Genomic DNA, 26,541 nt, shown 5'->3' on the forward strand with positions numbered 1-26,541 from the left:
TGTTTAGTCATTTTAGTCTTCACAGTAATTATTTTGTCCAGTTTCATCTGCATTTGACTTCTCAATCTAAGGTTTCAACTAAAGGTTGGTACTGGTGAAGAATGTGGAAGTTCATGATCCAAGTTGTAATGGTCAGGTAGGCAACTCATGGACAAATTAGAATATATTTAAGCATTTTTGCGTACTTTGTTAGTAGTTTACCATTACGTTTTTGTTTAGGCTTTGAGATAACCTTGACTGGAAAACGGACTTATTTCTGCACCAGGTTAAACCTTCATTTTACTTAGTGCATTCACAGACTTTTACAGTTTGTAGAAAATACTCTGGAAAAACAGCTCCAGATCCATTGATTTACATGCAGCTCAGCTTTTGACTCCAATTTAAGGCAATGAGGCGATTTGATAAACGATAATGACTTCATCACAACATATATAAAATAATATTCCCTGGCTGCAAACATCTTAAGTAACGGATGAATGATCAATGTTTTTGTAACCGCTTCTTAGATAGCTTATGTGAAATACTAACTTTTGTGTATTTGTTAGGGTGAATTAATTTACAGAATGTATAAGGAAATACATCCAAGTATACATAAAACTTGGACAAGGACAATAAAAAATGATCTAAATATGCCTTGGAAACCCTTAGACAGATAAATTACAGTAGAACCTCAAAGTTATGAACGCATAAGGATTGGAGGGTAGTCTGTCTGAAATGTCTGCAGATCTGAAGCTTGCATTAATCCCAATGATTTCATGTACAGTGTACTGTTAAGTAATACCTTTAATCTGAAGAATAATAGAAAGAAGAAAACATTATTGTTATTTAGTAGCCAGGAGCCCTGTTTCTGTTTTTAAGTGGTGTATTTGGTTGACTGGTCAGTTCACTAATGTGTGGTGGTCATAACTTTGAGGTTCTAGAGTTAATATCAAGTACTTTATGTTGTAGGATTAACTTTAATTCCCTTTTGTGCCTCTTTGCACACATTGGTTTAGTGTCAAGTCTTTTCCCAAGCCTCATTTTAGGCTCATACAGTAGGACTTGTAGGCTTTTTTGTCCCCCACACAGTCTGGCGGTCTCATGCCTGGTTGTCCTTGATTTCCACGGCACCTGCTGCCAGCTGGGTTTACTGAGGGCTAGCATCTGGTGTGAACTGGGGTTTGAGTGCGCGCTCATCAGCAGTTCCTGTTTGTGCATCCGCAAACAGACTATTCACCATGATTAAAACTGTTCTTAAAAGGTTGTTTTATTAATATGCAATAGTGTGAACCAGCATAGGATTGTTGGTTCAATAGTTTACTAAAGTACCTTCTAAATAAATAGAGTGTACCTGGGTTGAGAGGAGGGAGTTATCCAGTGTAAAGCAATTGGATGTTTGAAGAAAACATATTCTGTAGGTATGTGTAACAATGTGAAATAACACAGTACTCATTGTTGTTTGTCAAATGGACTAAAGCATTTTGTTCCAGTCTATAATTAACTTTTTGAATAGAATAAAAACATGCTAATATTAGAAATTAGTAATAAACCATATTGAGAGTGCTTAAGTTACCTTGGGGTGTATTTTTATTTATAGTTTAATGATTGTAACTTCAATCCACTGTATTTGTGTTATATGCAGTATTGTTAATAAGACACCCCTGGAGGAAAGAATAAATATAGTTAAAGAGCGTCAGTGTTAACCAGAGTAAAGGCCGCCACACACCAGACGCGATGCAATTTTTCATTGGGCGACAAGATACTTTCAAAGCGACATGACAATACACACTAGAACCATCACAGAGACGATGCGACAGATTAGAAAACTACCAGATCAAATAAAAATATGAAAAAATTGCTATTGACAAAACTATGATCAAGTCTGCTACATATTCGGTAACATGATGTAGTAATTATGAGTGCCTTCTCTGACGGTATTTCAACATATATGGCAATAAATCATACGTACCATTATTTTTTCCTCCGTCTTTGGATACTGCTTCACCCTGCTGGACCACATTGAAGCTGTTCTCTGATTGGTCGATTCCCTAGTTGTCGCATGGCAAATCGCAAAAAATAGGATTCAATTCTGTTTATTCCCTGTCGCTCCAGTGTTGCCCCTGCGTCGCCTGTCGTATCGCCTGTGATGTGAAAGATACTTATCAAAAGTATAGGCTCTATTCATTTTGTCGCATCGCTGCACAGTTTAGCTTGTCACATCGCGTCTGGTTTGTAGCAGCCTAAAGTAAATTAAAGACAAAAGAAAAATTGAGAATAGGCCCCTGTATTAATATACTTTTATAATATGCTCTTAAATGAAGGTGTCCAGAACAGATAATGAGTTTTTAGCCCAAGCTAGCCTGATGGTAATAACTACAGTAATTGCATTACTCAGAATATCATAATATTATTGCCCTGTTCTTACAATGTAGCTAATGCAGGTCAGAGGCTCTTTTTGTTTCTGAAAAGATGTTTCTTCCATTTGCATCTTAACTTAATCATCCTAAATGTTTAATAACGATTGTGCCAAGCAAAGGATGAATAGATTTTTTGAATTTATGACTGTACAAACCCAGTGCTTAGATTGCATGTCATTTAGTCATTTGTGTGTTTACTTTTAGAAAGGCGACTGTGTTCATGGAAAGGCATTGTTTAAATTGATGATATCATCGCTGATTGTAATTTAAAAACAATATCCCCCGCTTTTAAATTGATTTGTTTTAATCAATGTAACAGTATAAATACAAACTGGCAAACACTGCAGCTATTGGAAGACACAGATGTTGTAATTAGGGCATGTTTGCTTTAATATATTATTAGTTTATCACAGAAGTAAAGCCACATACAAACCAGCTGCATAGTCTAGGCTCAGCCCAGAACCATGGCAAATGACACCGTGAACAACTGTACAGTCATTGAGGACTTTATAAAGAAAAAATATCTTCCAGTAATGTATAGTTTGGTTGCTTGTGTTGGCTGGACTGGTAACATTATTGCTATAACTGTATACATCACAAAGATGAGACCTTGGAACACTGGCATTATCCTTCAATTCAACTTGGCAGTGGTAGATATAATCTATGCTTCAAGCCTTGCATTCTTGGTCTATTACTACGCATCAGGTGACCAGTGGTATCTGGGGGAAGCTATGTGCCAGTTCCTCAGGTTTATTTTTATGTTACATATGAATGGGAGTATCTTCATTTTGAGTTGCTTGAGCATTTTCAGGTACCTAGCCATTGTGCATCCCCTGCGCCTCCGACAGATGCACGAAGAACGCTGTGCTTGGATCTCTTGTGCTGTTGTGTGGTTGCTTGCACTGGCTGGGTCAGTTCCTATGATTCAGATCATTTCCTTACAAGAAGACAATGGCGTGGTGTCTTGTCCAGACTTGGCCAGTTCAAGTGATGTTAAATGGGTCTGGATATATAGCTGGCTTTCAACAATCCTTGGATATCTTGCCCCTCTGCTGATTGTATTTTTATGCTACCTACAGATCATCCGCCAACTTCAGCACAGACCACAGACAAACAGACTTATGAAATCTAAAGCACTGCGTCTCATTACTGTAATCCTGCTAGTTTTGGTACTGTGTTTTTTCCCATATCATATTTTGAGAGCTGTGAGTATAGATACTAGAAGGACAAAATGTCTCTCATGCCACTGCATGCATGTCCAAGCGGCATACATGTTATCCAAACCTCTGGCAGCAATGAATACCTGTTTTAACTTTGTTCTGTATGTCATTTTCGGAGGCAAAGTACAGCATGGATTCCTCTCTCTGTTTAGATGCGGTTCTGGTTCTGCTTCAAGTCGCCAGGTTGGTGATATTGCTGTCATTGGTAGGGTTTCCTCGGTGGGTAGTCGTTTGTAATTTTCTGTGTTGCTATTTAAAACAACAAGGGAGACACATGGAAGCAAAATGCAATACGTTTTTGAAAGATAACATTTGTCTTTGGTTATATTGGTTGTCATTCGAGTACAGTGTTTTCAGAGTTTCTTGTGAAAAAATACTGTTAATTGTTGCATGATTGTGGTTAACAAAAGATCAATGTTTATCTGAAAAGTAGAAAAAAGATTTAAAATTTACTTGGTATTGTATTGATTTATGATGTGTTTCTACAGGGACATATTGCTAATCTGAATTTGACAGTATAACAGAGAATTTGGGTTGTCTGTCAAACTGTTGTACAATTGTATTAAAATAAAAATGATTTTTAGTATTACTATTACTAGTATTGTTTTTAGTACAGGGTACTGTATACATATTACCCTAATAAAACATGTCCTTTACAAATTGGTCTGTTATGAAACATTTTTAATGCCTTCAAATACCTTAAATGATTATCTATTCCTTTTTGTGCTAGGTGGAAATTGCAATGTCATATATGCAGTTCATACAAAACTTCTTTACTATCTTCATTTTTTAAATTTTATTGTATTCACTTTTTCAACAAAGCTGTTCGTTAATGTTTTAAAGGCGTCCAAAAAGCATATGTGAAGTTTGCAAGAAGTACATTTGTACTATTTCGGTAAAGTTATTACTACGGTAATGTAGTATACGAGTTAATATTTACCCCTTTTACTAACAAACGCAATTGTATTGTGCTAGCAGAAACGTTACATGAAGTGGATATTATCCAACATCTCTATGTGATATGTAACTTTTGAGGTTCAGTAAAAAATCAAGGCGTTCTGCCCCAGAAAATGTTCAGAGATTGTGCATTGCTAGCACTTGCCTGCCTATTTTTACAGAAGTTTACAGAATTATAATACATATTTTGAATACAAACTAAAATGATTTAGTTATTACTCTGTTTATCTGTAAAAAGCCTTTCAGTTAAGCATTTCCAAACTTTTGTAGTATCAAAGAAACTGAGAAAAATTATCTAGCATGAAAATCCCTGTGAGGGGTGCTTGTATGAGTTTGCAAATCCACTGCCATACCTACTACTGCTAGTATATCATAAATCATTTCAGCTGGCAGGGTATTCTGTGATTCGCTACAGCAAGTTCAATCGTGGGTGTAGTAGAAAAATAAAATTGTGCCAGGTTTTCTTGTTTTTTTTTTTGGTAACCAAAACTGCAGCTGCCACAGTAAAAGCAGGGCTATATAAACCTGTTGCATGTTAAATGTGTTGGTGACTATGACATTGCCCTAATATGACTTTTAAGTTTCTTCTCTATAAAGATTTTCTTAGTTCCATTATGTTGTCCAGTAACAAATAACCATTCCACTGCCATTATATTAATCTGTTGGCCATATCAATGATACAGACTTCTCTCAAGAAAGTTCCATTACAGGTGTCCAATGAGCATCAACCACTTTTCAGAAACATGTTTTATTACCACATTGTTAATCTTTAAACCATATTAATGATACAGATCACATTCTCATTTTACTTCAGATTTGACATAACTCTTATGGCACTTTCACACCTAGTTTGTTTTGACCGTTTGATGTGGATTGAAGTGCGGTTCGGTTCGCTTGGAGTGATATGTGAAACCTCAGAGAGCCACGTAATCGCACCAGGATAAGCATCAAACCAAGTGAACCGAGATCACTTGAAATGGTTGTTTCGGTTTGCTTGAAAGTGGACTCAGTACGTTTGACACTTTGTTCCTTTTCAACTTTTTGCAATGTGAAATCAAACACACGAACCGCTCCAAACAGCGAAGCAAATTGTGGAAGTGAAACAGACATACTCAACGCAGGGCTTCTCAAAAACATTTGCACCACCCGTCTGCTCCAACTCATCCAGAACTCCGCTGCTTGCCTGGTGTTCTGTCTGCCTCGCTTCTCCCATGCTACTCCACTGCTCTGTTCACTCCACTGGCTCCCGATCACCGCTCGCATTTCAAGACTCTCGTACTCGCCTACCGATGCCATGACCAGACTGCACCCAGCTACCTCCAGACACTCTCCCTACATCCCCACCTGACCTCTCTGCTCCACCTGCACTAGACGACTTTAACTTGCACTTATCTGCTCCCTATTTTACTGTATTTAATCCTGCACTTAACCCAATCTGTAGTATTTTGTATTTCACTTGCACTCATATCTAACCCTGATGTTACTATCAACACTGTTATCTGCTCTTGAACTGCCCCGATATAGAATCGTACTGCGTTTTGTATTTGCTCTTATTAGGACTGAAGTAATTGTATTTTGTATCTTGCTCTTAATTGTACTGTAATTCTTGATATGTATTTTTTGTATACAACTGTAAGTCGCCCTGGGTAAGGGCGTCTGCTAAGAAATAAATAATAATAATAAAATAAAAATAATAATAATAATAATAATAATAATAATAATAATAATAATAATAATAATAATAATAATAATTTAATATGGAGATATCAAAAACACAAGCCAAGTTTCAAGAAACCACTGGGGCAACCTTGCCCAGCACAAAGCAAATAGGCACAATTGTAAAAGTGGTGGGGGTCAAGGTTGCCCCAATTGTTTCTACTAACTTGGCTTGTGTTTTTCAGGCACAATAAAAGCGGATTGAACACATGAAAGCTGCAGTGCAGTATAAAAAACAACAACAACAACAACGTCAGCCATGTATATTCCTCCACTGGGGCTGTGTTTTACCTGCCCCGCTGTAGAGTAGACCTCACCGGCTACCTCGGCCTGCCCACCCTGTTTGTCAAACCTTCTCTCTGGTGTATGCTGCAAGCTGATCAGATGGATAGGCACCGCTGCATTAGCTGCCCCCCCTGTGCTTCGGTACCTCGGTGCATGCTCAGCCCTTGGTACTTTGGTGCCTCGGTGTACACGGTGCTCGGTGTGGTACTTCAGTGCCTCGCTGCGCGTAGCCCCTCACTGCATTCGGTGTGCACGGTACTCTGTGTGCACGGTACTCTGTGCGCACGGTGTCTAGTACCTCGGTGCGCATAGCGCCCTCAGTGCTCAGTGCATTCGGTACATGTGGTGCACACGGTACTCAGTGCGCACGATGCTTGGTGCGCATAGCACCCTCAGTGCTCAGCACACTCCATACATGCGGTGCTCGGTGCACACGGTGCAGTGGAGTCTTTCCATCCACCTCCGTTTTCTTCGGAAAAGGATAGGAGATTGAACTTCCTCTGCCCGGTGTGGGCATTGAGGTGTTACGTGGATAGACCAAGAGCTTTGCGTCATACTGACCAATTCTTTGTCTGTCACAGTATACGGACCATAGGACAGCCCCTCTCGAAACAGCGACTGTCACACTGAATTGTGGACAGTCTCGACTGCGTATGACAATGCTGGCTTGCCTCCACCTGGGCGGGTAACCGCGCACTCTACCAGAGGGTTGGCCCCTCACTTGGGCCCTCTTCAGAAGGCCTCGCTGTCCGATATTTGTACTGGGCTACGTCGCATACTTTCTCCAGGTTCTATCGCCTTAATGTGATAGATCCTTTCTTGCCTTCATTAGGCACGGTGGTCCTTGAGGTTGCATGCTCGCACCGCTAACCTTGGGTTATGCAGTTCTGATGCGTCCCTTATGTGCTGCCATTCCTTCTCCCTCACGACAGCTCTGGTATACTTTCCCATAAATAATGTTTTGGTGGTCGTCTTCGAATTGAAAGGGAACGTTAGGTTACTTACCATAACCCTGGTTCCCTGAAAGAGAAGACGACCACCAACCAGTGAGGTCGCATCGGTCGCCCTCCCGGGTTAGATGCAAAAAGAGAATGTGGCTTCCGTGGGCTGACTGTTTAATCCCTCGGTAGGCGGGATCGAGGATGTCACACCAGGGGGGGCCTATCGGCAGCTCTGATGTAAAGAGTTCAGTGAATACCTGCCAATAGGAGGCATATCCCATAAGTAATGTTTTGGTGGTCGTCTTCTCTTTCAGGGAACCAGGGTTACGGTAAGGTACGGTACATTCTCACTGATGTCCTGAACAACATATAAAAAATATGTATACAAAATAATGCTACTTATTTCACGTTTCTGCCATTTCAGATCGGTATTTATGAAATAAGACAATTAAACGCTGTAGGGTTTTTTAATTACCTTAATAATTAAGGCACTAGAACTACATCTTTTTCATGTTTTGGCCTCAATTGAGCTGCATTTTTTAAAGATCTTGCCACGGTTTAGGTAAGGCCTTTGTTATTTGCATGAAGTATGTTTTGGTGGGAACACTAAAAATAGCACTGAGGAAGCCTCGCCCCACCCAACCGTAGAGAAGAATGATAATGATATATGAAAAACCAGATAACCTTTTTCAAAAGAAAAACAGCAGGAATATTTTTCTGGTTTCTATGGAGTGTTATGGTTTGCAGCTGTATGTGTTCTCTGTGATTTATTAATTAATCTAGTTAGACTGGGGTTCGACATTTTCAAAAGCATACAATGAGCAAGAGATTTGTCTCCACAGTAACAAGATGAAATTTGCAAAAGGACAAACTAAGGAGACGGCAAACAAGCTGCCAAGGCAATAAAGGCAGTAAACGGGAGTGATATTTTAATACATATTCACTTTAATTGCACTCCAGAAATAATCAAACTTTCTTTCTTGTCTTATATTGTGGTTGTTGTACTAAATGTTTAATTTATCTTGCATGTTTTATTAAGATTAATGCTGTTTTCAGATCACTGCTTACTGTGCATAGTATTACTATTGTATTTTTCCCCTATTTTTTTTCTTAAACACAGCGATATTAAAGAGAATGATTGAAATCACTGCGGACTGAAAGTCCTTATCTATCTGCAGACCAGACAGAAACTTCTAATTACATGAGTGTGGTGGTTTGTCCCTCCTGTTCTACTCAGAAAAAGATTCAATTTTTTACAAATAATGTTTGCAGCTTTTCTGTTTTTTTCTAGGGAGTTTTTTTTTTTTTTGTAAATAAAGGCTTTCATTATTGAGGGAACATTAAATCTGTAGAATGCAGGATCTGCTACAAGTACACATAGCACTTCTTGATGGAAGGCATCCTTCATCCTTCACCTGTAGTCTTTCTAAAACAGCATCGCAAACAGGCCAAGCGATTATCCTGTAAAAGCAGTCTTCTGGTAGTGAAATACATCATATTGCACCCCAAGAGTTAGACTGCCACTCTGACCAAGGCTCTAGTGGTGTCATATAATATAGCAGCCAAACTATCACACATACAAATACAGTGATGTATGTGAACACATTTTAAAGACAGTATTTAAGGAAGACGTGAGACCATGTTTCTTTTTTCTGAGAATTGCCAAAGCAGTTATGTGAAGAACCACATTGCAAACATCATTAAAAGAAGTATGGAAATGTAAAATATCAATTCAAATGACATTTAACCTTTAAGAATGTGGGATCAAATTGCTCTAAGTACCAAAGCTGTATTATTTTCAACACACTTCATTAGAATAAATGCATTGACACAATACTTGTAGATTTCTTACTTAAAGAATATTAAAGATACTGTATTGCCTTCTTGCAGGAGGCAGAAAACAGGAGAAGACGTTTGCTTTTCTTTCAATGCTTTTATTCACCAGAGTCCACAGCTCTGTCAGCTACTCAGGTTACACACGTTCTTATACCTTTAGCTCCACCCTTATGTAGATTGGGTACCGGAGCTTACATCCATCCCATTGGCCCTCAGCCGCACACTAGGACCAATGGGCACAGACAAACAACAGCCAGTAAGGACAGACAACCAACATCCAATCATGGGGGAGACACAAAAGGCAGCACGCGCAGGTTTGGACTACACAGACACAGACAGGGGCAAACACACCAACGGCGGGAATTACAATTACAAACAGCAGGAATGACATAGACATACACAGCAAGATTTACAGTGTATGGATCGCTACATTATGTACGATGTAGGATAATATGTTTAGACTTTTTGGCCCAAATCTGTTTGGCCCTGCTGTTATTTTCCTTGCGGTCAACCAAGAATGGGTGATGGATATAGACTCGCCCATAAAACACCATTTACATATCTGAAATTCATTCTTGTAATTGTGGAAATGAAGCAAGTTCCTGATGGATGTAACTGTGTGATCCACGTCAATCATGCCCTTGCCTTTTTATTATTATTATTATTATTATTATTATTATTATTATTATTTGTTTATTTAGCAGACGCCTTTATCCAGGGTGACTTACAGACTTACTTTTGTAAGGAATATTGCATTTTAGTAATCTAGCATTACCTGGCATTATCTGAGACTTTTTGAGTACTTCCTGATTCCAAAGAAATCGTGCGACCTTTCAACTCTGCTGGCTCCACCTACTTCACACTATTACTATAGTCCAGGTAGGGCCAGCAGAGTTTAAAAGGGGACTGCATCATGTTATTGCTATACAATTACTTCTTTAAAAGGTGCTGGCAACTAGGATTCTACATGCTCAGATACAGATTTTGATGCAGATATAAGTTACACAAATTACCTGTTTTGGGAACATTGTTTGAAATTGTCACCTGTCAGAAAAAGCTGATATGCAACAAAAGTTAATGAAAATGTTGCTTTTGTATGCTGGAAAGTAGTTTGTTCCCAACACATTTGTTTGCAACAGGTCACAATATTCAATTTCCCAAACAGTAATCACCTTTAATACCTTAGTATATGACCAGGGAAAAATTGCACTTATAACACCATTTAATTTTGTCTGGTGTGTTTTTATTTTGTATTTATTTTATACAATGTTTTGTTTATCAAAGTCCGTAGTTTACTAATTCATTTACATGCATTGATTTAGTTCATACTTCTCTGACCTGACGTTGAACCGAGCCAACATTAAATCTGGTGCCACAATGAATTTTCATCTACATAATTGAATTGGTTTTGGCGAGCTAATGACAAGACAGTTGGTCTTTTTCCAACTCAGTGCTTTGACATTTGCAGTAGATGATTTCATCCTGATATACTTGATTTCCTTATTTTTCCCCAAAATATCCTCATCATGCCATAAAGATGAAGCAAACATACATGAGTCCTCCTGAGGAAAACAAGCATTATATAGCTGCCTATTTTATGAAAATACTATCTTTAAACTACAGTGAACAGGGGCTTAGGTTGCAGCAACATACTGTATATCAGAATTTACATGATTTTGAATGGGTGTTTGGAGACTTGCCTTAAAGATGAGGTTGACTGATAGAACATTAAAAAAAAGACACAAGTTCACTTGCTTGTGACCAATGTTAATGTTATTATTTGTTAGAATTAAACAAATGTAGAATATGTCGGTTGCTATTTGATGTGTTATTATATTGTAAATACTACAGAAATGATGGTACTCTGTTGTGTACTGTGACACTAATGTGGTAGTGTAGCTTTAATTGGAAGATTGATGAGTTCTGTGACATTGCTGCTCACTGCTTCAGTTTGGTTGTGTCTTGATGGTCTTCTTCAGATCGGGTTCGGGTTAACTGGATTTTCTGCATCGTGATGGGGTCATAGCCCCCTGTCGTTAACAGTAGTTTTCCCTCTGGTCAATCATTTTCTACTACAGTGCTCCTCTCCAGGCCATATTTATATGTGCTTTGACTTTTAAAAACGCTGTGAATGTAGAAGCCTTTTGCCGACCTTCACGTGATTTGATTGGCTCTTGTATGCTACATTTGCATATCCCAATTACTCATAATTCTATAGCTACTGCTTGCTACCACCTTAACTCGAATTCTACTAGTATATATATAATCTTCACAACATGACTGTCCTAATTAGCCACAAGCCCTTTGCAGTGGAAGTGTTTATTTAGTAGCTAAACCATGTACTGCAGAACATATCAGCTTGTTTAAGTCAAGTTGTGACTTGGTTCCTCTTAATCTGCGAAGGCTCTGGAAAATGTTAACATTCAATAAAGATAAACATTTTATAGTAATTTCTTCAGTTGATATGCATGTTATATTGTATCAAGCTTAAGCCTTCAGAGGTGTATACATCAGACAAATGCTTTATCGGTTCATATTTATTAATGTTAAATAAATAAATGCATTTATAATAATGCCAGGGACATTCTATGAGGTTCCATTGTGATATTGGAATGCTCTCCACAGTATTTCCTAAGGGGGCATCTTTGTCAAATTGAATACGAGATAAAAAAGAGGAAATACAAATCTCATTGATATGCCAAGGATATCATGATACTGTACTGTTTACTGTTGTCATTTGTATAGTTGATTTTAACCAGCGAACATTTTAATGGAAGTCAAAGGAGTGTAATAGGCTAGAGCAGTAGTGTTTGATGGTGGATTTCGACTGCTCACCAGCTGCATGGCATCCACTGCCAAAAGGTTTAAGTACATTTCTAAAAGGATTAGGATTTACTTGTATCATTGGAGCCTGTGAATCTGCACTCAGTTTTCCTCATTCTGCAGTTGTGTTACACCGGCATTTAAATATTTATTTTCTTCCTACAGATTTGTTTCATTCAGTTGAAATATTCTCTGCTCAACTCCTGACTATATGAAGATGTTTTCTCTTTCTCTTTGAATTTGGGAATAGGAAAAAAAAGAAAATCAATCTGAATTTTCCAGATATTCGGTTCCCATACATAATTAGATGGTCAATGTTTGCCTTTTATTTCCTTAGTTTTTTGTATTTACGTATAAAATCGTGCAGAATTGACTTAAAATAATTGCAGCATTCCAGAATACAAATGATGATGTAACTCATTAATTGTTTTAATGTGATTTCAAATGTGATCTGTCTCCTCTTAATCCAAAATATGTGCATTGGCTTTGTCAGCTGTTATAAGAACTAATGAAAAGCCTGGAGCATTTGACTAGCAAGGAAATAAATACAAGTATATAGCTATAGCCAAATGTTTTGCATCACCCTATAGAATTAACACATTTTGCTTCATAAATTTGAATGGAACTTGCTGAGATTTTAATTATGATGAGGCCACACGTGTATCTTGCCTAATTTAGGCATAATTACATTACAGGCTAATCATTAGCAAAATGTATTTTGTTTATGTTTTATTGTATTTTTTTCCCTAATGGTTTTTTTTTTTATTTCCTTAAATATCATTTTTTTAATTGGTTTTGGTGAAATGAAATATTTAATAACAGTATCTGCCACACTATTAAGGAAAGTCAATAAAAAAAATCCAATTGATCATCATTTTGTTGTTGCTAAGCCCATTACATTGCAGTCTAATGCCTGTTTTGTAATGCACATCAAATCTAATTAAATAGATTAAAATCTGTTACATGTCATATATACATTTATGTATAGTCAAACCTGTGCGTGTTTCTTACAGCACAAAAAAAATGTATTTCTTCAGCATGAATAAGATTTCTCCGATTAAAAAAATAAATAAAATCTTAACCTGTAAATCACAATTCAGATTAGAATAATGTGAGGTAATACATAATATTAAGCTATTTTGTCTAATTGCAATATACAGAAAAATGTATTGCTGCCAGTATCTACAGGTTATCATCTTCGATTTGGGTCACCATGTCTCTTACACATACATTCTGATCCGCTTGTCATTTTCTGTACCAAGCATCTTTAGCAGCCTGTCAGTAAGGTCGTTTTTTTTCTCTGCTTTATTTTGTAGTGAAATGAAACAGCAGCTTGATGAAGAAGGCAGCAAATGCACAATCCTCGCCAGACAGAACAAGTTTAATGACCACTGCTGCATGCGCTGCTGCTCTCCTTTCACGTTCCTCATAAATACTAAGCGCCAGTGCCTGGACTGCAAATTCAATGTGTGCAAGAGCTGCAGCAGCTACATCAAGAAAGAAAAGGCATGGATCTGTGCTGTTTGCCAGAAGAGCAGGTTAGTGATATATTTACAAACAATGCTATGTTAGGTCACTTCTCTCTTCTGCTCTAATGAAGAGCAGCCTTCCAGTAATATGTATTGTTGTATCTGCTTTCTACTGAATTCACAATATTTCAGTAGTTAACAGGCTTGATAATCAAGTGACTGTAGGATGAGTTTTTTTTTAAACTACAAATTATAATTTATTATTTGTTTTTTTTAAATATAAAAAAAACACATCAAGGATTACATTTTTTAATGGTTTAAATGTGGTCTTGGTTGTTGAAACCGTGAATGTTTTTATGTACACAACTTTGATTAGCAACAATTAAGCACCCATTGGTATTTTAGATTAGGCACAGAAACACTCAACTATTACATATCTACAAATGAAAGCCGCTATTGTCATTTCCACTATCTATTAAAACAATAAATCAATTTGATATTTATTGCTACCATGCAGTCTGGGTACCGTACATAATAATTATAACCCACCTTGTCAAGCTGTTTGTTTGCTGAATAGACTGTAAGCATAGGATAGTGTGTATCAAAATGTGTTGAAATAACATTATTTGTGCCTGCATCACATACGGCTTCAACCTCTTTCACAGTTTGTGTAGGCATTTTTAAAAATCATTGTATTTGTTTTCATTTTTCTTTAATTGTTGTGTGCGCACACTTGTTATAAGAAGGTTCTGGAGGAGTGGTAATGTCAGACACACGGATGTACCTACAGCTGAATTGTTGACAGTATACATTTAAAAGTTTTTTCATCCGTCAGATGTTTTGAGCAGCAACAAACAACAATTCTGTCAGATTAGTTTGGGATGGATTTTGGGAGGGGTAAACGTAAAACAAATAAAAATAACATTCACGTGGGCTTTTAGCTTTTAGCTAATATAATTTTAGCTAATATAATTATATGAAAGACGTCAACAAAAACATATAATCGAAACGTGTCTGATTTTATAACAAGGTAATGATATAATTTATGCTGCAATAACACTGGGAAATCTAATTAAATCAGCCATAATTTGTTGACTTGAAGCAGAGTAAGGAATGTTTTTGGCTCATTCCAATTGAGCGTCTGTTTAATAGCCATTTTTTTAGCCAATGTTCCTATCCACGCAAAAGTGTAACTGTTTGTTTAATGCTCACAGGTGGTATGTTTTCTACAGCTATCGTGTGGACTTTGAGTACAAGATAATAATGGTCATCTTTGGAAGCAGATAATGTTTAAAATGTTTGTTCTAAACAGATGTGTTTTAAGATGGTAATGATTGACAGAGTAATAATGTATTTCTCATTACCGTATGTGGTTAGCAGTTATATTTAATCATAAATCCATTTATTTTATCTAGATATGACAAATTTTAGAAAACCTCAAACTAGTAGCATTATGCAAGAACTTGTACATTATCATTTTCACTCTTCTGGTTTTATATATACCAGACATGTATAATGTGATCATGTTTTTTAAGAATAGTGAGAATTTAATTATCTGGCAGACTGCCTGTCCATGTGTAATCAAATAACATTACTTTAGACTGCCTTCTGTCCTGATATTAATGCATTAATCTGTAAATGTGCATTTTAAATATTGGGATTTGGATATAGTTAAGTGTATTTGTTTGTTTTGGACATATTGACATTAAGTGCAACTTTGCCTGTCCTCAAAAACATTTAATGGAAATCCACAGTGCCCCCTGCTGTTCTTTTGCAACATTGCGACATTTCTGCAAAGCTGACTGCAGCATCCAGTTAACAGCAGGCGACTGTAACTGTATTTGCTGTATCTTCAACTACACTATTATCTTGAACTAGATCATAGTTTTCCTTGTACATGTTGTCCCCACCCCCAAAACTGTGTGGCACGGAATCTTGAAATAAAAGCTGTGATTTACAATAATGGAGAAAGACCACTTGTTAATATGAAGACCTTATAATCGATATCTATGAGGAGAAAAAGGAAAAAGCAAAAACACAATGGTATCCCAAGGGCTTGTATTAGTGTAACAGATTGTTTGCTGCAGGTAGGATCTTTTTTTTTTAATGCATTTGAAATAGGAGTTAATGGCCAATAAATCTTCCTAATGAAAGCAGGAGCTCTTCAAAATGTTCTTGCTGTGAATGTACAATAGAAAGGCAGCTGCAGGATTCAGAAATGTCCCAATTATTCGGAAAACATAACAAGCAAAAAACATAGACAGACACATGTCTGTGCTATTGGGCTTTATTTTAAAAGAAATAACTAAATAAAAAGGGGTATTGGGATGATGAGAATAACACTACCATGAACACCACCCTTTTTATGCATGTCCTTAAACATTTAACAAAAATGTATATGGCAGGAACATGCTAAAAGCCTAAAATTAATGGTCATGCTATATTTGTTAGTAACATCAGTTTGGGCTCTGATACACTTGATTTTTCAGGTTTTGCAGGGTTCACAATATAGTTGTGCTGCATCGCTTTCACTGAATTGGAACGTCTAGCTTCATGCTATGAATGGTGATAAATCTTACATGTCCCTTGATAGTGGAAAAACAGAGCCTTCACAGGCTTCCCATCTGCATGTCAGGGCTCCTGATAATAGTCATTATTTTTTTGGGATAAATTAACTGGATTAACGATACTGTATTTATGCTAGTTTAGACACATTCTGTATTTAATGGAAACACAAATTAAAGTAGATAAACACCCTTTGTGGTACATCCATATGAAGAGTGAGGAAATATGTTGATGAATATCTACTTCAAATGAGAACAGCTTCCCTTCATTAAAAGTCTATTTTGTAATATATAAAAGCTTCATTTTTTTTTGTTAAAACATGGAAAATGGCAGTTCTGGCAGTCTTTGATAGAAAGCTGATAGTATGCATATGGTTGGCAGGCATTTCTATAACAAAAATATTGATTTTGCATCCAATATGAATTTATATCCCTCCAGAACAATCTAAACTCCTAGCAGACACATCATGCCAAATTAATGCCACCCTAGCTGCCCCAGGTGTAGCCATGCAACATTTTGACAGTGTGTCTAGTACTGTATCCAATCAGCACACTGAGAGATGCTGAGAGCTTCTGTCATTTTCTAAATAAGCACTTTTCTTATGGAATTTGTGAGAAACAAGATCACTGTATTATTTGCTGTTAGCATGTTCTGCTACATATATTGAGGCAATCTCTATACCACATATTTCCCTGCTGATGAGGTATGTAGTTTCTATATTTGGTTGTGTCTCCAAATGAATTAATAGAAATAGAGTAGGAGGGTAGAATATCTTTTTGTATTACTGAAGGAGTCCAGTACCAAGAAGTGATTCATTGTAGCTATGGACAATAGTTAGTTGGTATTATATCTGTTTTATACTCATTTTGAAAGAACAGAGAATGATTATCCCACCTTCAATAGCTAACAGAATAAATATCTGATCAAAGCAAGATGTGGCTGTAGTTTAAAATAGTAAAATTATTTCAATTTGGAACACAAACATTACAACAAATTAACAAGAGGCAATTAACATGGGGAATTAGGGATCAGTGGGCCCAATGTTGATCACAGGGCAAGGCACTAATGTTAAGGCAAAGGTCGTTGGCGCCTGATTGTGCAGCATTAGGTGGGCTCAAACGAGAGCAATAAGACTTTACCTAGATTTTGCCCCGAGTATTTACGACTGCCCCACTGCCACGTCGGCCAAAAATCTGGGGAGTGGCATAACATGTAGTTTTTACATACCTTTAAAAGAAAAGATAATTGGAAATATTTTTAGTTAGATTTTTTTGACCAATGTACTCGCTATACAAAATACAGTGGAGTAAATTCTGTAGATCAAATATATTGTGTTCAGCTACATAGTTCCTCGTCTTGGTCATTTTCCTTGACCAGCACATTCAACTGAACAAAAGTTGGATGAATCTGAATATGCATTAATCGCCTCAGTCATGAAGAATTCTACTAGACACGTTTAAGCATTGCGGCAAAAAACGGTGGGGAGGTCCTAATAAAGTGGCTTTATTGAATGTTAATATCTTCAGTAATTAAAAAATGTTAACTAAATGTTAAATATTAGCAGCCAAATGACACTACTTTACATACTGTAATCTTTATAAACTGAATGAACCTTCAGTTGACTTTGCAAAGACAATACAATTTTGGAAAAAATAAAATAAAATACGGAAAAGAAATAAATGCCTGTTTTATTTATTTCTCTCTCTCTCTCTCTCTCTCTCTCTCTCTCTCTCTCTCTCTATATATATATATATATATATATATATATATATATATATATATATATATATACACACATTACATTATCTGAGTGTTTTGTTTCTTCTTTTGTCTGTACAAACATGCTACCTGCTTTTAAATTAAAAAAAAAAACAGAAAAAAGGCATTTAGTTAATCTAATTATAATTGTTTGATCAATTCCCTGTGCATACATTAGTTGTCATTGATAAGTGGAATGCTACAGGACTGTGACAGAAATACAATGATTCTTGGTTGTAAATCTCCCTCTTGACCTATGAGGACGCTAAGCAGCGAGAACAGAGTTCCCTGGACGGGCTGGCCTGACAGTTCTTTCCCAGGGTTCAAGGGAAGTCGGCCAGCTAGAAAGTGGGCAGGACTCCGTTGCATTAACGCATTGACCCGGAAGAAAAACGACGTGGCAGCCGCAGATTGGAGGCGGTTGCACTCGTTTACCAAGGGGTCATGTGTGACGGCATAAAAGGGGACGGAGAATCGCAATCTGTTCCTTCGCTTTGGTTTATGCACATGAACCTAGAAGGACTGCAAGAGATTTCAGTTGTTTACTGTGACTAAGAAGTATTGTGAGTGTTTGTTTGTTTGTTTGTTTTGTCTATCATTGTCTTGTTTGTGTTCACTAGACGGCTAACACATTCCGGAGCTGTTGCCGTGGGCCAGCACCTAAAGCCGGAACAACACTTAACAATTGTCACAAATATAAACTTATATCACCCACCACGAGTACTACTGCACGCACCCAGGACTGGTGACCGTATATGTATTATTGTGGGGCGGATATTATTGTTTATTATTTGGGACTGCATTTCCCTTGTTATTTACCCCGTGCAGAACACATTGCTGTGTATTGCCGGGGGATTATTGTTTGGTCGCCAGACCTGGAAACTATAAATAAAACCTTTTGCCAAACGGATTACAATTCTCTCTGTCTGTTTCATTTACGCACTGCATCTCTCCTGCACCTGTATCCACTCAACCACCTGTTCACAAGCAAACATTTTAAATCAAATTGTAGGTGGGGGGCTTTATAAAGGACCAATTTGGTTGATTACTTTGACCTTTGGTTTTGTGGTTCAACCTAAAATATCTTTCTTTAAACTGCTCTGGGTGAAGTTAAGAAAGATGGCAATGTGTAACAAATACAATATGATCATTCTATCTTTAGGCACCTCTTATGTCACTTGTAATTATCCAGGGGCATGTCTTTTGAAGCTGCGTCACAGAATAGGCACCATTACTATAGACCCTGTTTTTAAACGTTATGATAGCCTTGTTTAAACTCGATTTTGAGGGGTCTGTTTTTTCGGCCATTTCAAAAGGGATCGGGACGGCATTTCATGTGCTCAGTGTCCGTGTGACAGATTTTCTTTTTGGTCCAAGTTTCGTGAAAATCTGTGCAGTAAGTCACAGAATCACCAAAAAATAAATTTTGACAATTTAAGGGGGTTTTTTTGTGCTAAAATAACTCAAACAGCGGCGTGTTTAAACAATATATAGGGCAGGCGGATAGTACTCATTGACTAGGAGTGCCTTTTATTGGAATCGAACAAATTGATAAAGTATTTAGCGAGTTATTTTAATATTTCTTCATGCATGCATGGTTTATTTTTTGCTAACTCATAAGTTACGCATGCGCAGTCAGGCTCCACCACCAAGAGTAAGTTAGTGAGTATTCGTCAGTTTTATAATTCTTTGTGGTAATTTAATTTGAATTCCTTAGGTCAGTTATGTTCTGTGGATCCTGACTTTATCCATTTCATTTTTTATGACTTAACTCGGATGCAATACCATGATTGACAACACTATCTCCAATGGGGACTCCAGAAGTTGATACACAGGACTTACTATCTCGTGAGCTAGTGAGATATCATAGTAAGTCGTGCTCACAAGATAGTAGCCTCCCAAATTTAATTTTTACACCATGTACCTTTAGAGGTTCCGTACTTTACTATGCCACTCATACATCACATTTATTTTCCAGCATATCAAACAAAACCAAAAAGAAAAAAGTTGTAAATATTTGTATACTTAGCAAAGCATAACTTGTCTCAATCCAGATGTGTTAATATTCCAACTATTCTGATTTGCTTTTCCAATTCACATATAATTCAATGACAACATGAAAACAACCATGGTTGTTCTGGTTTTAGACCTGACCTCACCTGCCCAGTGATAACCACACATGTTGTCTAAAGTGAACCCACCTACTGTACCAGTTAAGCAGTATGTGCTGGGGGCTCCCGAGTGGCGCATCCAGTAAAGGCGCTCCTCGCAGGATGTGCCCTATAGCCTGGAGATCGCTGGTTCGAATCCAGGTTATGTCACAGCTGACCGTGACCGGGAGTTCCTAGGGGGCGGCGCAGAATTGGCTGAGCGCTGCCCAGGTAGGGAGGGCTTAGGTCGGCAGGGGAATCCACGGCTCACCGCGCATCAGCGACCCCTGTGGCCGATAGGGCGCCTGTGGCTCTGCAGCGGAGCCGCCAGATCTGTGTTGTCCTCCGGCACTATAGGTCTGGTAGCATTGCTGTGGATCTGCAGTGCGAAAAATGACGGCTTGGAAGGAGCACGTTTCGGAGGACGCGTGTTTCAGCCTCCGTTTCCTGAGTCGGCGGGGAGGTTGCGAGCGGTGAGCCGGGGATACAGATAATAATTGGGCATGCTAAATTGGGGTGAAAACCGGGGTAAAAAATAATTGGCGACGACTAAATTTAAAAAAAAAAAAAAAAAAAAAAGCAGTATGTGCTGGGAAGCCTTGTCAGCACATGGGTCAGGTAAGGGTGCAGTGGTGGCCTTACCGTCTCTTCGGAATTGTCTGCTCTTACCGTGAAGTAAAGCATAGTTTTTTGTGTTTAATTAAATATTATTGTGATGGCTGCCCCCATGATTTAAAAGCTGCTGTGTTAGTCAGTGAGCTATTCAAATTGATGTTTTTGCTTAATCCATGTGTTTTCAGATTTCATAATTTTCACCATAATATTCACCCCCCTGCACAGTTTTTACATTTTGTTGGCACCTGAGCGTACTCCACGATGCTTTCAAATTATACAAATTAGAAACGTAGAATCTACACAAACGACTCCACATTGATAAAGTTAAACAATGTATATAGAATATAAATAAGTAAGATTTACAGAGAAAAACAGATTAATCTCAGTTGCATAAGTATTCAACCCCTTTGCTACTGCAGCCTTAAATCAGCTCAGGTGCAAATGATTTGTTTGAAAGGTCACAAAATTAGTGCGATTGTTTCAGCCTGTGTGAACTCAAAGTGGTTTAACTTGTAGATAATTTCCCTCAGGTATATAAAGACATTCAAAGCAACCATGAAGACCAAGGAGCTTTCGAAACAAGGGATAAAGTGGCAGAGAGGCACAGAGCAGGAGAAGGGTACAAGACAATTTCAAAGGTGCAGATTATCCCTCTCAACACAGTGAAGTCCATCATTAAGACCACCCAGACACTACCCAGATCAGGTCGCCCTCCCAAACTGAGCAGCTGGGCAAGCAGGAAACTGGTTTGGGATGTCACTCTGAAGCCAACAATGACCTTGAGAGATCTGCAAACTTCTGTGTCTGAGATGGGAGTCAATGTTCACACGTCAACAATAAGCCGGTCCCTACACAAAGCTGGCCTGTATGGACGGGTGGCAAGAAAGAAGCCATTACTCAGAAAGCCTCATCTTAAAGCACATATGGAGTTTGCAAAAAAGCATGTAGATGATACTGCAGACATTGTGGTCAGACGAGACATAAATTGAACTTTTCGGTCTTAATTCCAAGCATTACGTCTGGGTGTCTGGCGCATCACCCAGTCAACACCATCCCAACTGTCAAGCATGGTGGTGGCAGCATCATGTTATGGGGATGCTTCTCTTCAGCAAGGACTGGGAAGCTTGTCAGGATAGAGGGGAGAATGGATGGTGCAAAGTACAGGCAAATCCTTGAGGAAAACCTGTTTGAGTCAGCCAAGACTCTGAAACTGGGGAGGAAATTCACATTTCAGTAGGACAATGACCCGAAGCACAAAGCCAAAGCCATACTGGAGTGATTGAACAAGAAGAGAATTAATGTTCTTGAGTTTTTCCGTGAAGAATGGGCAAAAAAAAAGACTCATAGCAGTAATTGCTGCAAAAGGTGCTTCTACCAAGTACTGACTTAAGGGGCTGAATACTTATGCAACCAGTACATTTCATTTGTACATTTTCTTTGCAAGTTTTGCTGACATTTAACCTCCTCCTCATATAACAGTGTTCAGTTTAACCACTACAGCTTTGAATAAAAAAAGTTTTTTTTTGAAAAAGCAGACACCGTTATCCAGGGCGACTTACAATTGTTACAAGTTATCACATTATTTTTGCATACAATTACCCATTTATACAGTTGGGTTTTTACTGGAGCAATCCAGGTAAAGTACCTTGCTCAAGGGTACAGCAGCAGTGTCCCCCACCTGGGATTGAACCCATGACCATCCGGTCAAGAGTCCAGAGCCCTAACCACTACTCCACACTGCTGCCCTATATATAATGTTCAGATTAACAGAACAGTGCAGTATAACAGTAACATATGCTACGTTTACAATGAGAATAGCGTTTACACACTATGATTGTAGTGCTATTATTCCTGGGGAAAAAAAAGCCTTAACCCTGTTCTTTTTATTTTGACAAGGGTTTGCAACAAAGTTCTAAGTGTCACGCCATTGGGTGTCATTTCATAGTAATTCAAGGTGGGGGCTATGCTAATATTTCAGATATCACGCATCATAAGAGTGCACCATTAATGTGCATGGCATTAAAAAGGGTGCTTACATAGACTTTGTAAGATTTTAGAATGAAGTTACGGAAACGTAAATATTTCACTTACCTAATCAAGGCCATCCGGGTTTAAAGCAGATGTAACTGGAGCGCTCTACTAGTCATCTGGTTTTATTATATCTCCAAGAATGGTTAAATGTAAGAATTTGTTTAATGTTCCTATGAAGATTCTGTCCTAGCATAAAAGAGATTCCTTAATGTGCTGTGCTAAAAAAAAAAACTTATGCTGAAACAGATTAATTAACCTCCAGTAATAATAACTTCTAGCAATATATTCCAAGCACAGGTTGAGAGCTTTAAATATCTGGGTAGGCAATATGATAGGACCCACCTTTAACTTACAGTGAGCACATGGGTTATTTACAGTATTGTTATAATTGATTATGGGGTTCTTATTTTGACTTCTTACAACCATCAATGCTAAGGATATGACATTGGTACATTTTAGTGTACAAATGTGCTTTTGGTAATGCTCCAGGGTACTTGCATCACAGCCATAACACAGCAAACAGTAAATATGGTAGCCAGTCTTTGGGAAGCCTACATTTTAGGATACCAAGGGTGAAAAGCAAATATGGGAAACATGCCTTTGCCTGTTTTGCCCCTGATGGATGGAATAAGTTACTTTACGTTTGGAGAATCAGTTGTTAAATTACTTGAAAGAAGCGTGCCAATGTTTTTTGTTTGTTTGTTTTTTCTTGTGTAGTTTCCTAGACGTATTCTGAGAGATGCAGTTGTTAGTGGAAGTTTTTTTTATTTATTTCATACTAATATTGGACTCAGCTTTCACCAAGATAAAATTAGATAATAGTTGTGGGAACCAACCAAGATGTAGCTTCGCTGTAATATATGAGCCTTCAGCGCCTTTTCTCCAGGTAATGTGGATTTCCAATTACAATAGATAACTGTAGTAACAGTAATTTACAAGTCTGCAATTAAACTTCACTAATCTGTCTTTCAAAGTGTTTTTCATTTTCTCCCTGCCAAATGTTTAATTTTAGAAAGAATCTCAGAATTACAATTGAAAATTAGAGAAATTTAAATTCAAAAGAGAATGCAACTTCCTTAGGCTTTAATTAAGCAGATAAAATCTTATGCAAAAATTCAGAGAGAGAACTTAATTACTGTGAAAAAATACTCCACTTTAGTTATGGTTCATTATACGTCTTATGTGATTTCAAACACACTTTTGTGTTGAGTGACTATCCCATGTTTTATTTAAATTAAAATAGTCAGAGTAACTTTAATACATTTGTTGCCTAAACGCATGAAGTACTGTCTAAACATACACCAGGTGGATCTTTGCAATGGTCATCTATTTAAAGTATATCTTATAAGTTATTTAAAAAGTACAGACTTCAATATGTCCAGAACGCTGCAGCCAGAATTCTGTCCAGGTCTTCCACCAGAGATCATATTACTCCTGTTTTAGAGGCCTTGCATTGGCTGCCTGTTAGGTTCCGAGTCGATTTTAAAATTCGACTGTTTACCTATAAGGCTCTTCATGGGCTGGCCCCACTTTATTTATCTGATCTTTTATCTTTTTATACTCCTACCCGCAACCTCCACTCACATGATCTTAGATTGTTGAGTGTCCCTCGTCCTCGCCACGCACTATGGGCGACAGGGCATTTAGTTGCTATGCCCCAAAATTGTGGAACTCCCTTCCTATAGAGATTAGAGACTCTGCTACTTTGAGTGTTTTTAAATCGAGTCTTCAAACTTACTTTTTTAGAAAGGCTTTCTTATGATTCTGTATTTCTGTTTGGCCTCTGTGTTCTTATGACTTGTTGTATTTTCTTTTTGTTAAGCTCTCTTAGAAGAATGCTTTTAAGGGCGCTATATAAAATAAAGTTTATTATTATTATTATTATTTCTAAGTGACAGTGCACCTGTACTTTCCTTGCTTTGATAGGCAATGTGGAAATCACAATTTACAATATACTGTAGTATGGAACTCACCACAATTTTTGTAGAAAATACAGTGAATGTTCAGTACTGCATATCAAAAAGCAAAGGTTACATAATTAGTAAAGAAACGATAGAACACAATGTTACCAATATTTATGTTCCATGTCTACATACTGTGTGATGTATCCTGAATGCGTTGTTGAAAGGAAAAATGTGTGAAAATATGGCCGACACAAAATGCACTTTAAAACTTAAACAAGGAAAAAAAATGTATCAAGATGAAATGCGTGGATGCCCTTGTGAAAAAAAAAACATAAGCTGTATATATAAAAAGAAAATTGCAGTCTAATCATTCTTAAATATACTTGTTCAGATACTCTGCACTGTGATTTAGTAATCTTTATTCATCAAAATTACTGATTTGCTTTTTTCTGTTTTTTTAAACAGTAAAATAGGTTTGATTGCCTGTCCCATTGCCTGTAAATATATATATATATATATATATATATATATATATATATATATATATATATATATATATATATGGTGCCTTGAAAAAGTCTTCACACCCTTGAACATTTTTCACATTCTACTGCCTAAAAAATAAAAAAAGTATTGATTGCATAAGTCTTCACACCCCTTGACTCAATACTTGGTGCAAGCCCCTTTTGCAGCAAGTATTGACTCAACAGCCATGAGTCGTTTTGGATAAGTGTCTACCAACTTAGCACAGCGGGATGGTGCAGTTTTTGCCCATTCTTCTTGGCAGAATAGCTCAAGCTCTTTCAAGTTGGCTGGGGATCATCTGTGGACTGCAGTCTTCAAGTCTTGCCACAGATTTTCTATAGGATTCAGGTCTGGGCTTTGACTAGGCCACTCGAGGACATTCACTTTCTTCTTGCTGTGCCACTCCATTGTTGCTTTTGCTTTGTGCTTAGGATCATTGTCCTGCTGAAAGGTGAATCTTCTCCCCAGTCCCAGGTCTCTGGCAGACTGGAACAGGTTTTCCTCCAGGATCTGCCTGTACTTTGCATCATCCATATTTCCCTCGATCTTCACAAGCCTCCCTGTCCCCGCTGCTGCAAAGCACCCTCAAAATATAATGCTGCCACCACCATGCTTTACTGTAGGGATGGTGTTAGCCGTGTTTGGTTTATCTCCACACATATCGCTTAGCATTGAGACCAAAAAGTTCCACTTTGGTCTCATCAGACCACAAAACCTTCTCCCACATGTGTGCAGTGTCCCCTAAGTGTTTCTTTGCAAAAGCTATGTGGCACATCATATGGCTTTTTTTCAGCAGCGGCTTCCTTCTTGCCACCCTCCCATAAAGGCCATGTTTGTGCAGTACTCTTGAAATTGTTTTCTCAGCCAGAGACATCTGTAGTTATTTTAAAGTAATCTTAGGCCTCACAGTCACCTCCCTCAGCAGTTTCCTTAAGCCACAGCTACTTACTTTGGAGGGACGGCCTGATCGAGGCAGTGCCTTGGTGCCAAACTGTTTCCACTTTACAATGATGGACCTGACAGTGCCCCAAGGGATATTCAAAGACATTGAAAGTTTCTTATATCCTTCCCCCAATCTGTACCTTTCAATAACTTTATCCTGGAGTTCTTTTGGCAGCTCCTTGTTTGGCATGTTTGCCATTTGCTTCAAATTCACTTCATACAACAGAAACAGCTTGATTCTTCATCCAGGAGTATTTGATCATTTGAACTACTGTGATTGGACACAGGTGGACTCTATTTAACTTATGTGCCTTGTTAAGGCAGTGTGTTGTACCTGAGCTATGACTAAGGGTGTGAAGAGTTATGCAATCAAGATTTTTAGTTTTTTTTTATTTGTAATTACTTTTG

At 37.7% G+C, this 26,541-nt stretch overlaps 1 protein-coding gene across 3 annotated transcripts in view; it reads left to right on the top strand.

The window, feature by feature from the left end:
* Positions 1-26,541, top strand: part of LOC117435689 (rab effector MyRIP-like) — a 193,114-nt gene that overhangs the window by 66,558 nt on the left and 100,015 nt on the right. For all 3 annotated transcript variants that reach the window (XM_059014731.1, XM_034059042.3, XM_059014732.1), the window contains exon 3: positions 13,491-13,712. In XM_059014731.1, the coding sequence (XP_058870714.1) occupies positions 13,491-13,712 (222 nt within the window). The remainder of the gene's footprint in view (positions 1-13,490; positions 13,713-26,541) is intronic.

The sequence above is a fragment of the Acipenser ruthenus genome, chromosome 3 (assembly GCF_902713425.1).
Source record: "Acipenser ruthenus chromosome 3, fAciRut3.2 maternal haplotype, whole genome shotgun sequence".
In the NCBI taxonomy this organism is placed as follows: domain Eukaryota; kingdom Metazoa; phylum Chordata; class Actinopteri; order Acipenseriformes; family Acipenseridae; genus Acipenser; species Acipenser ruthenus.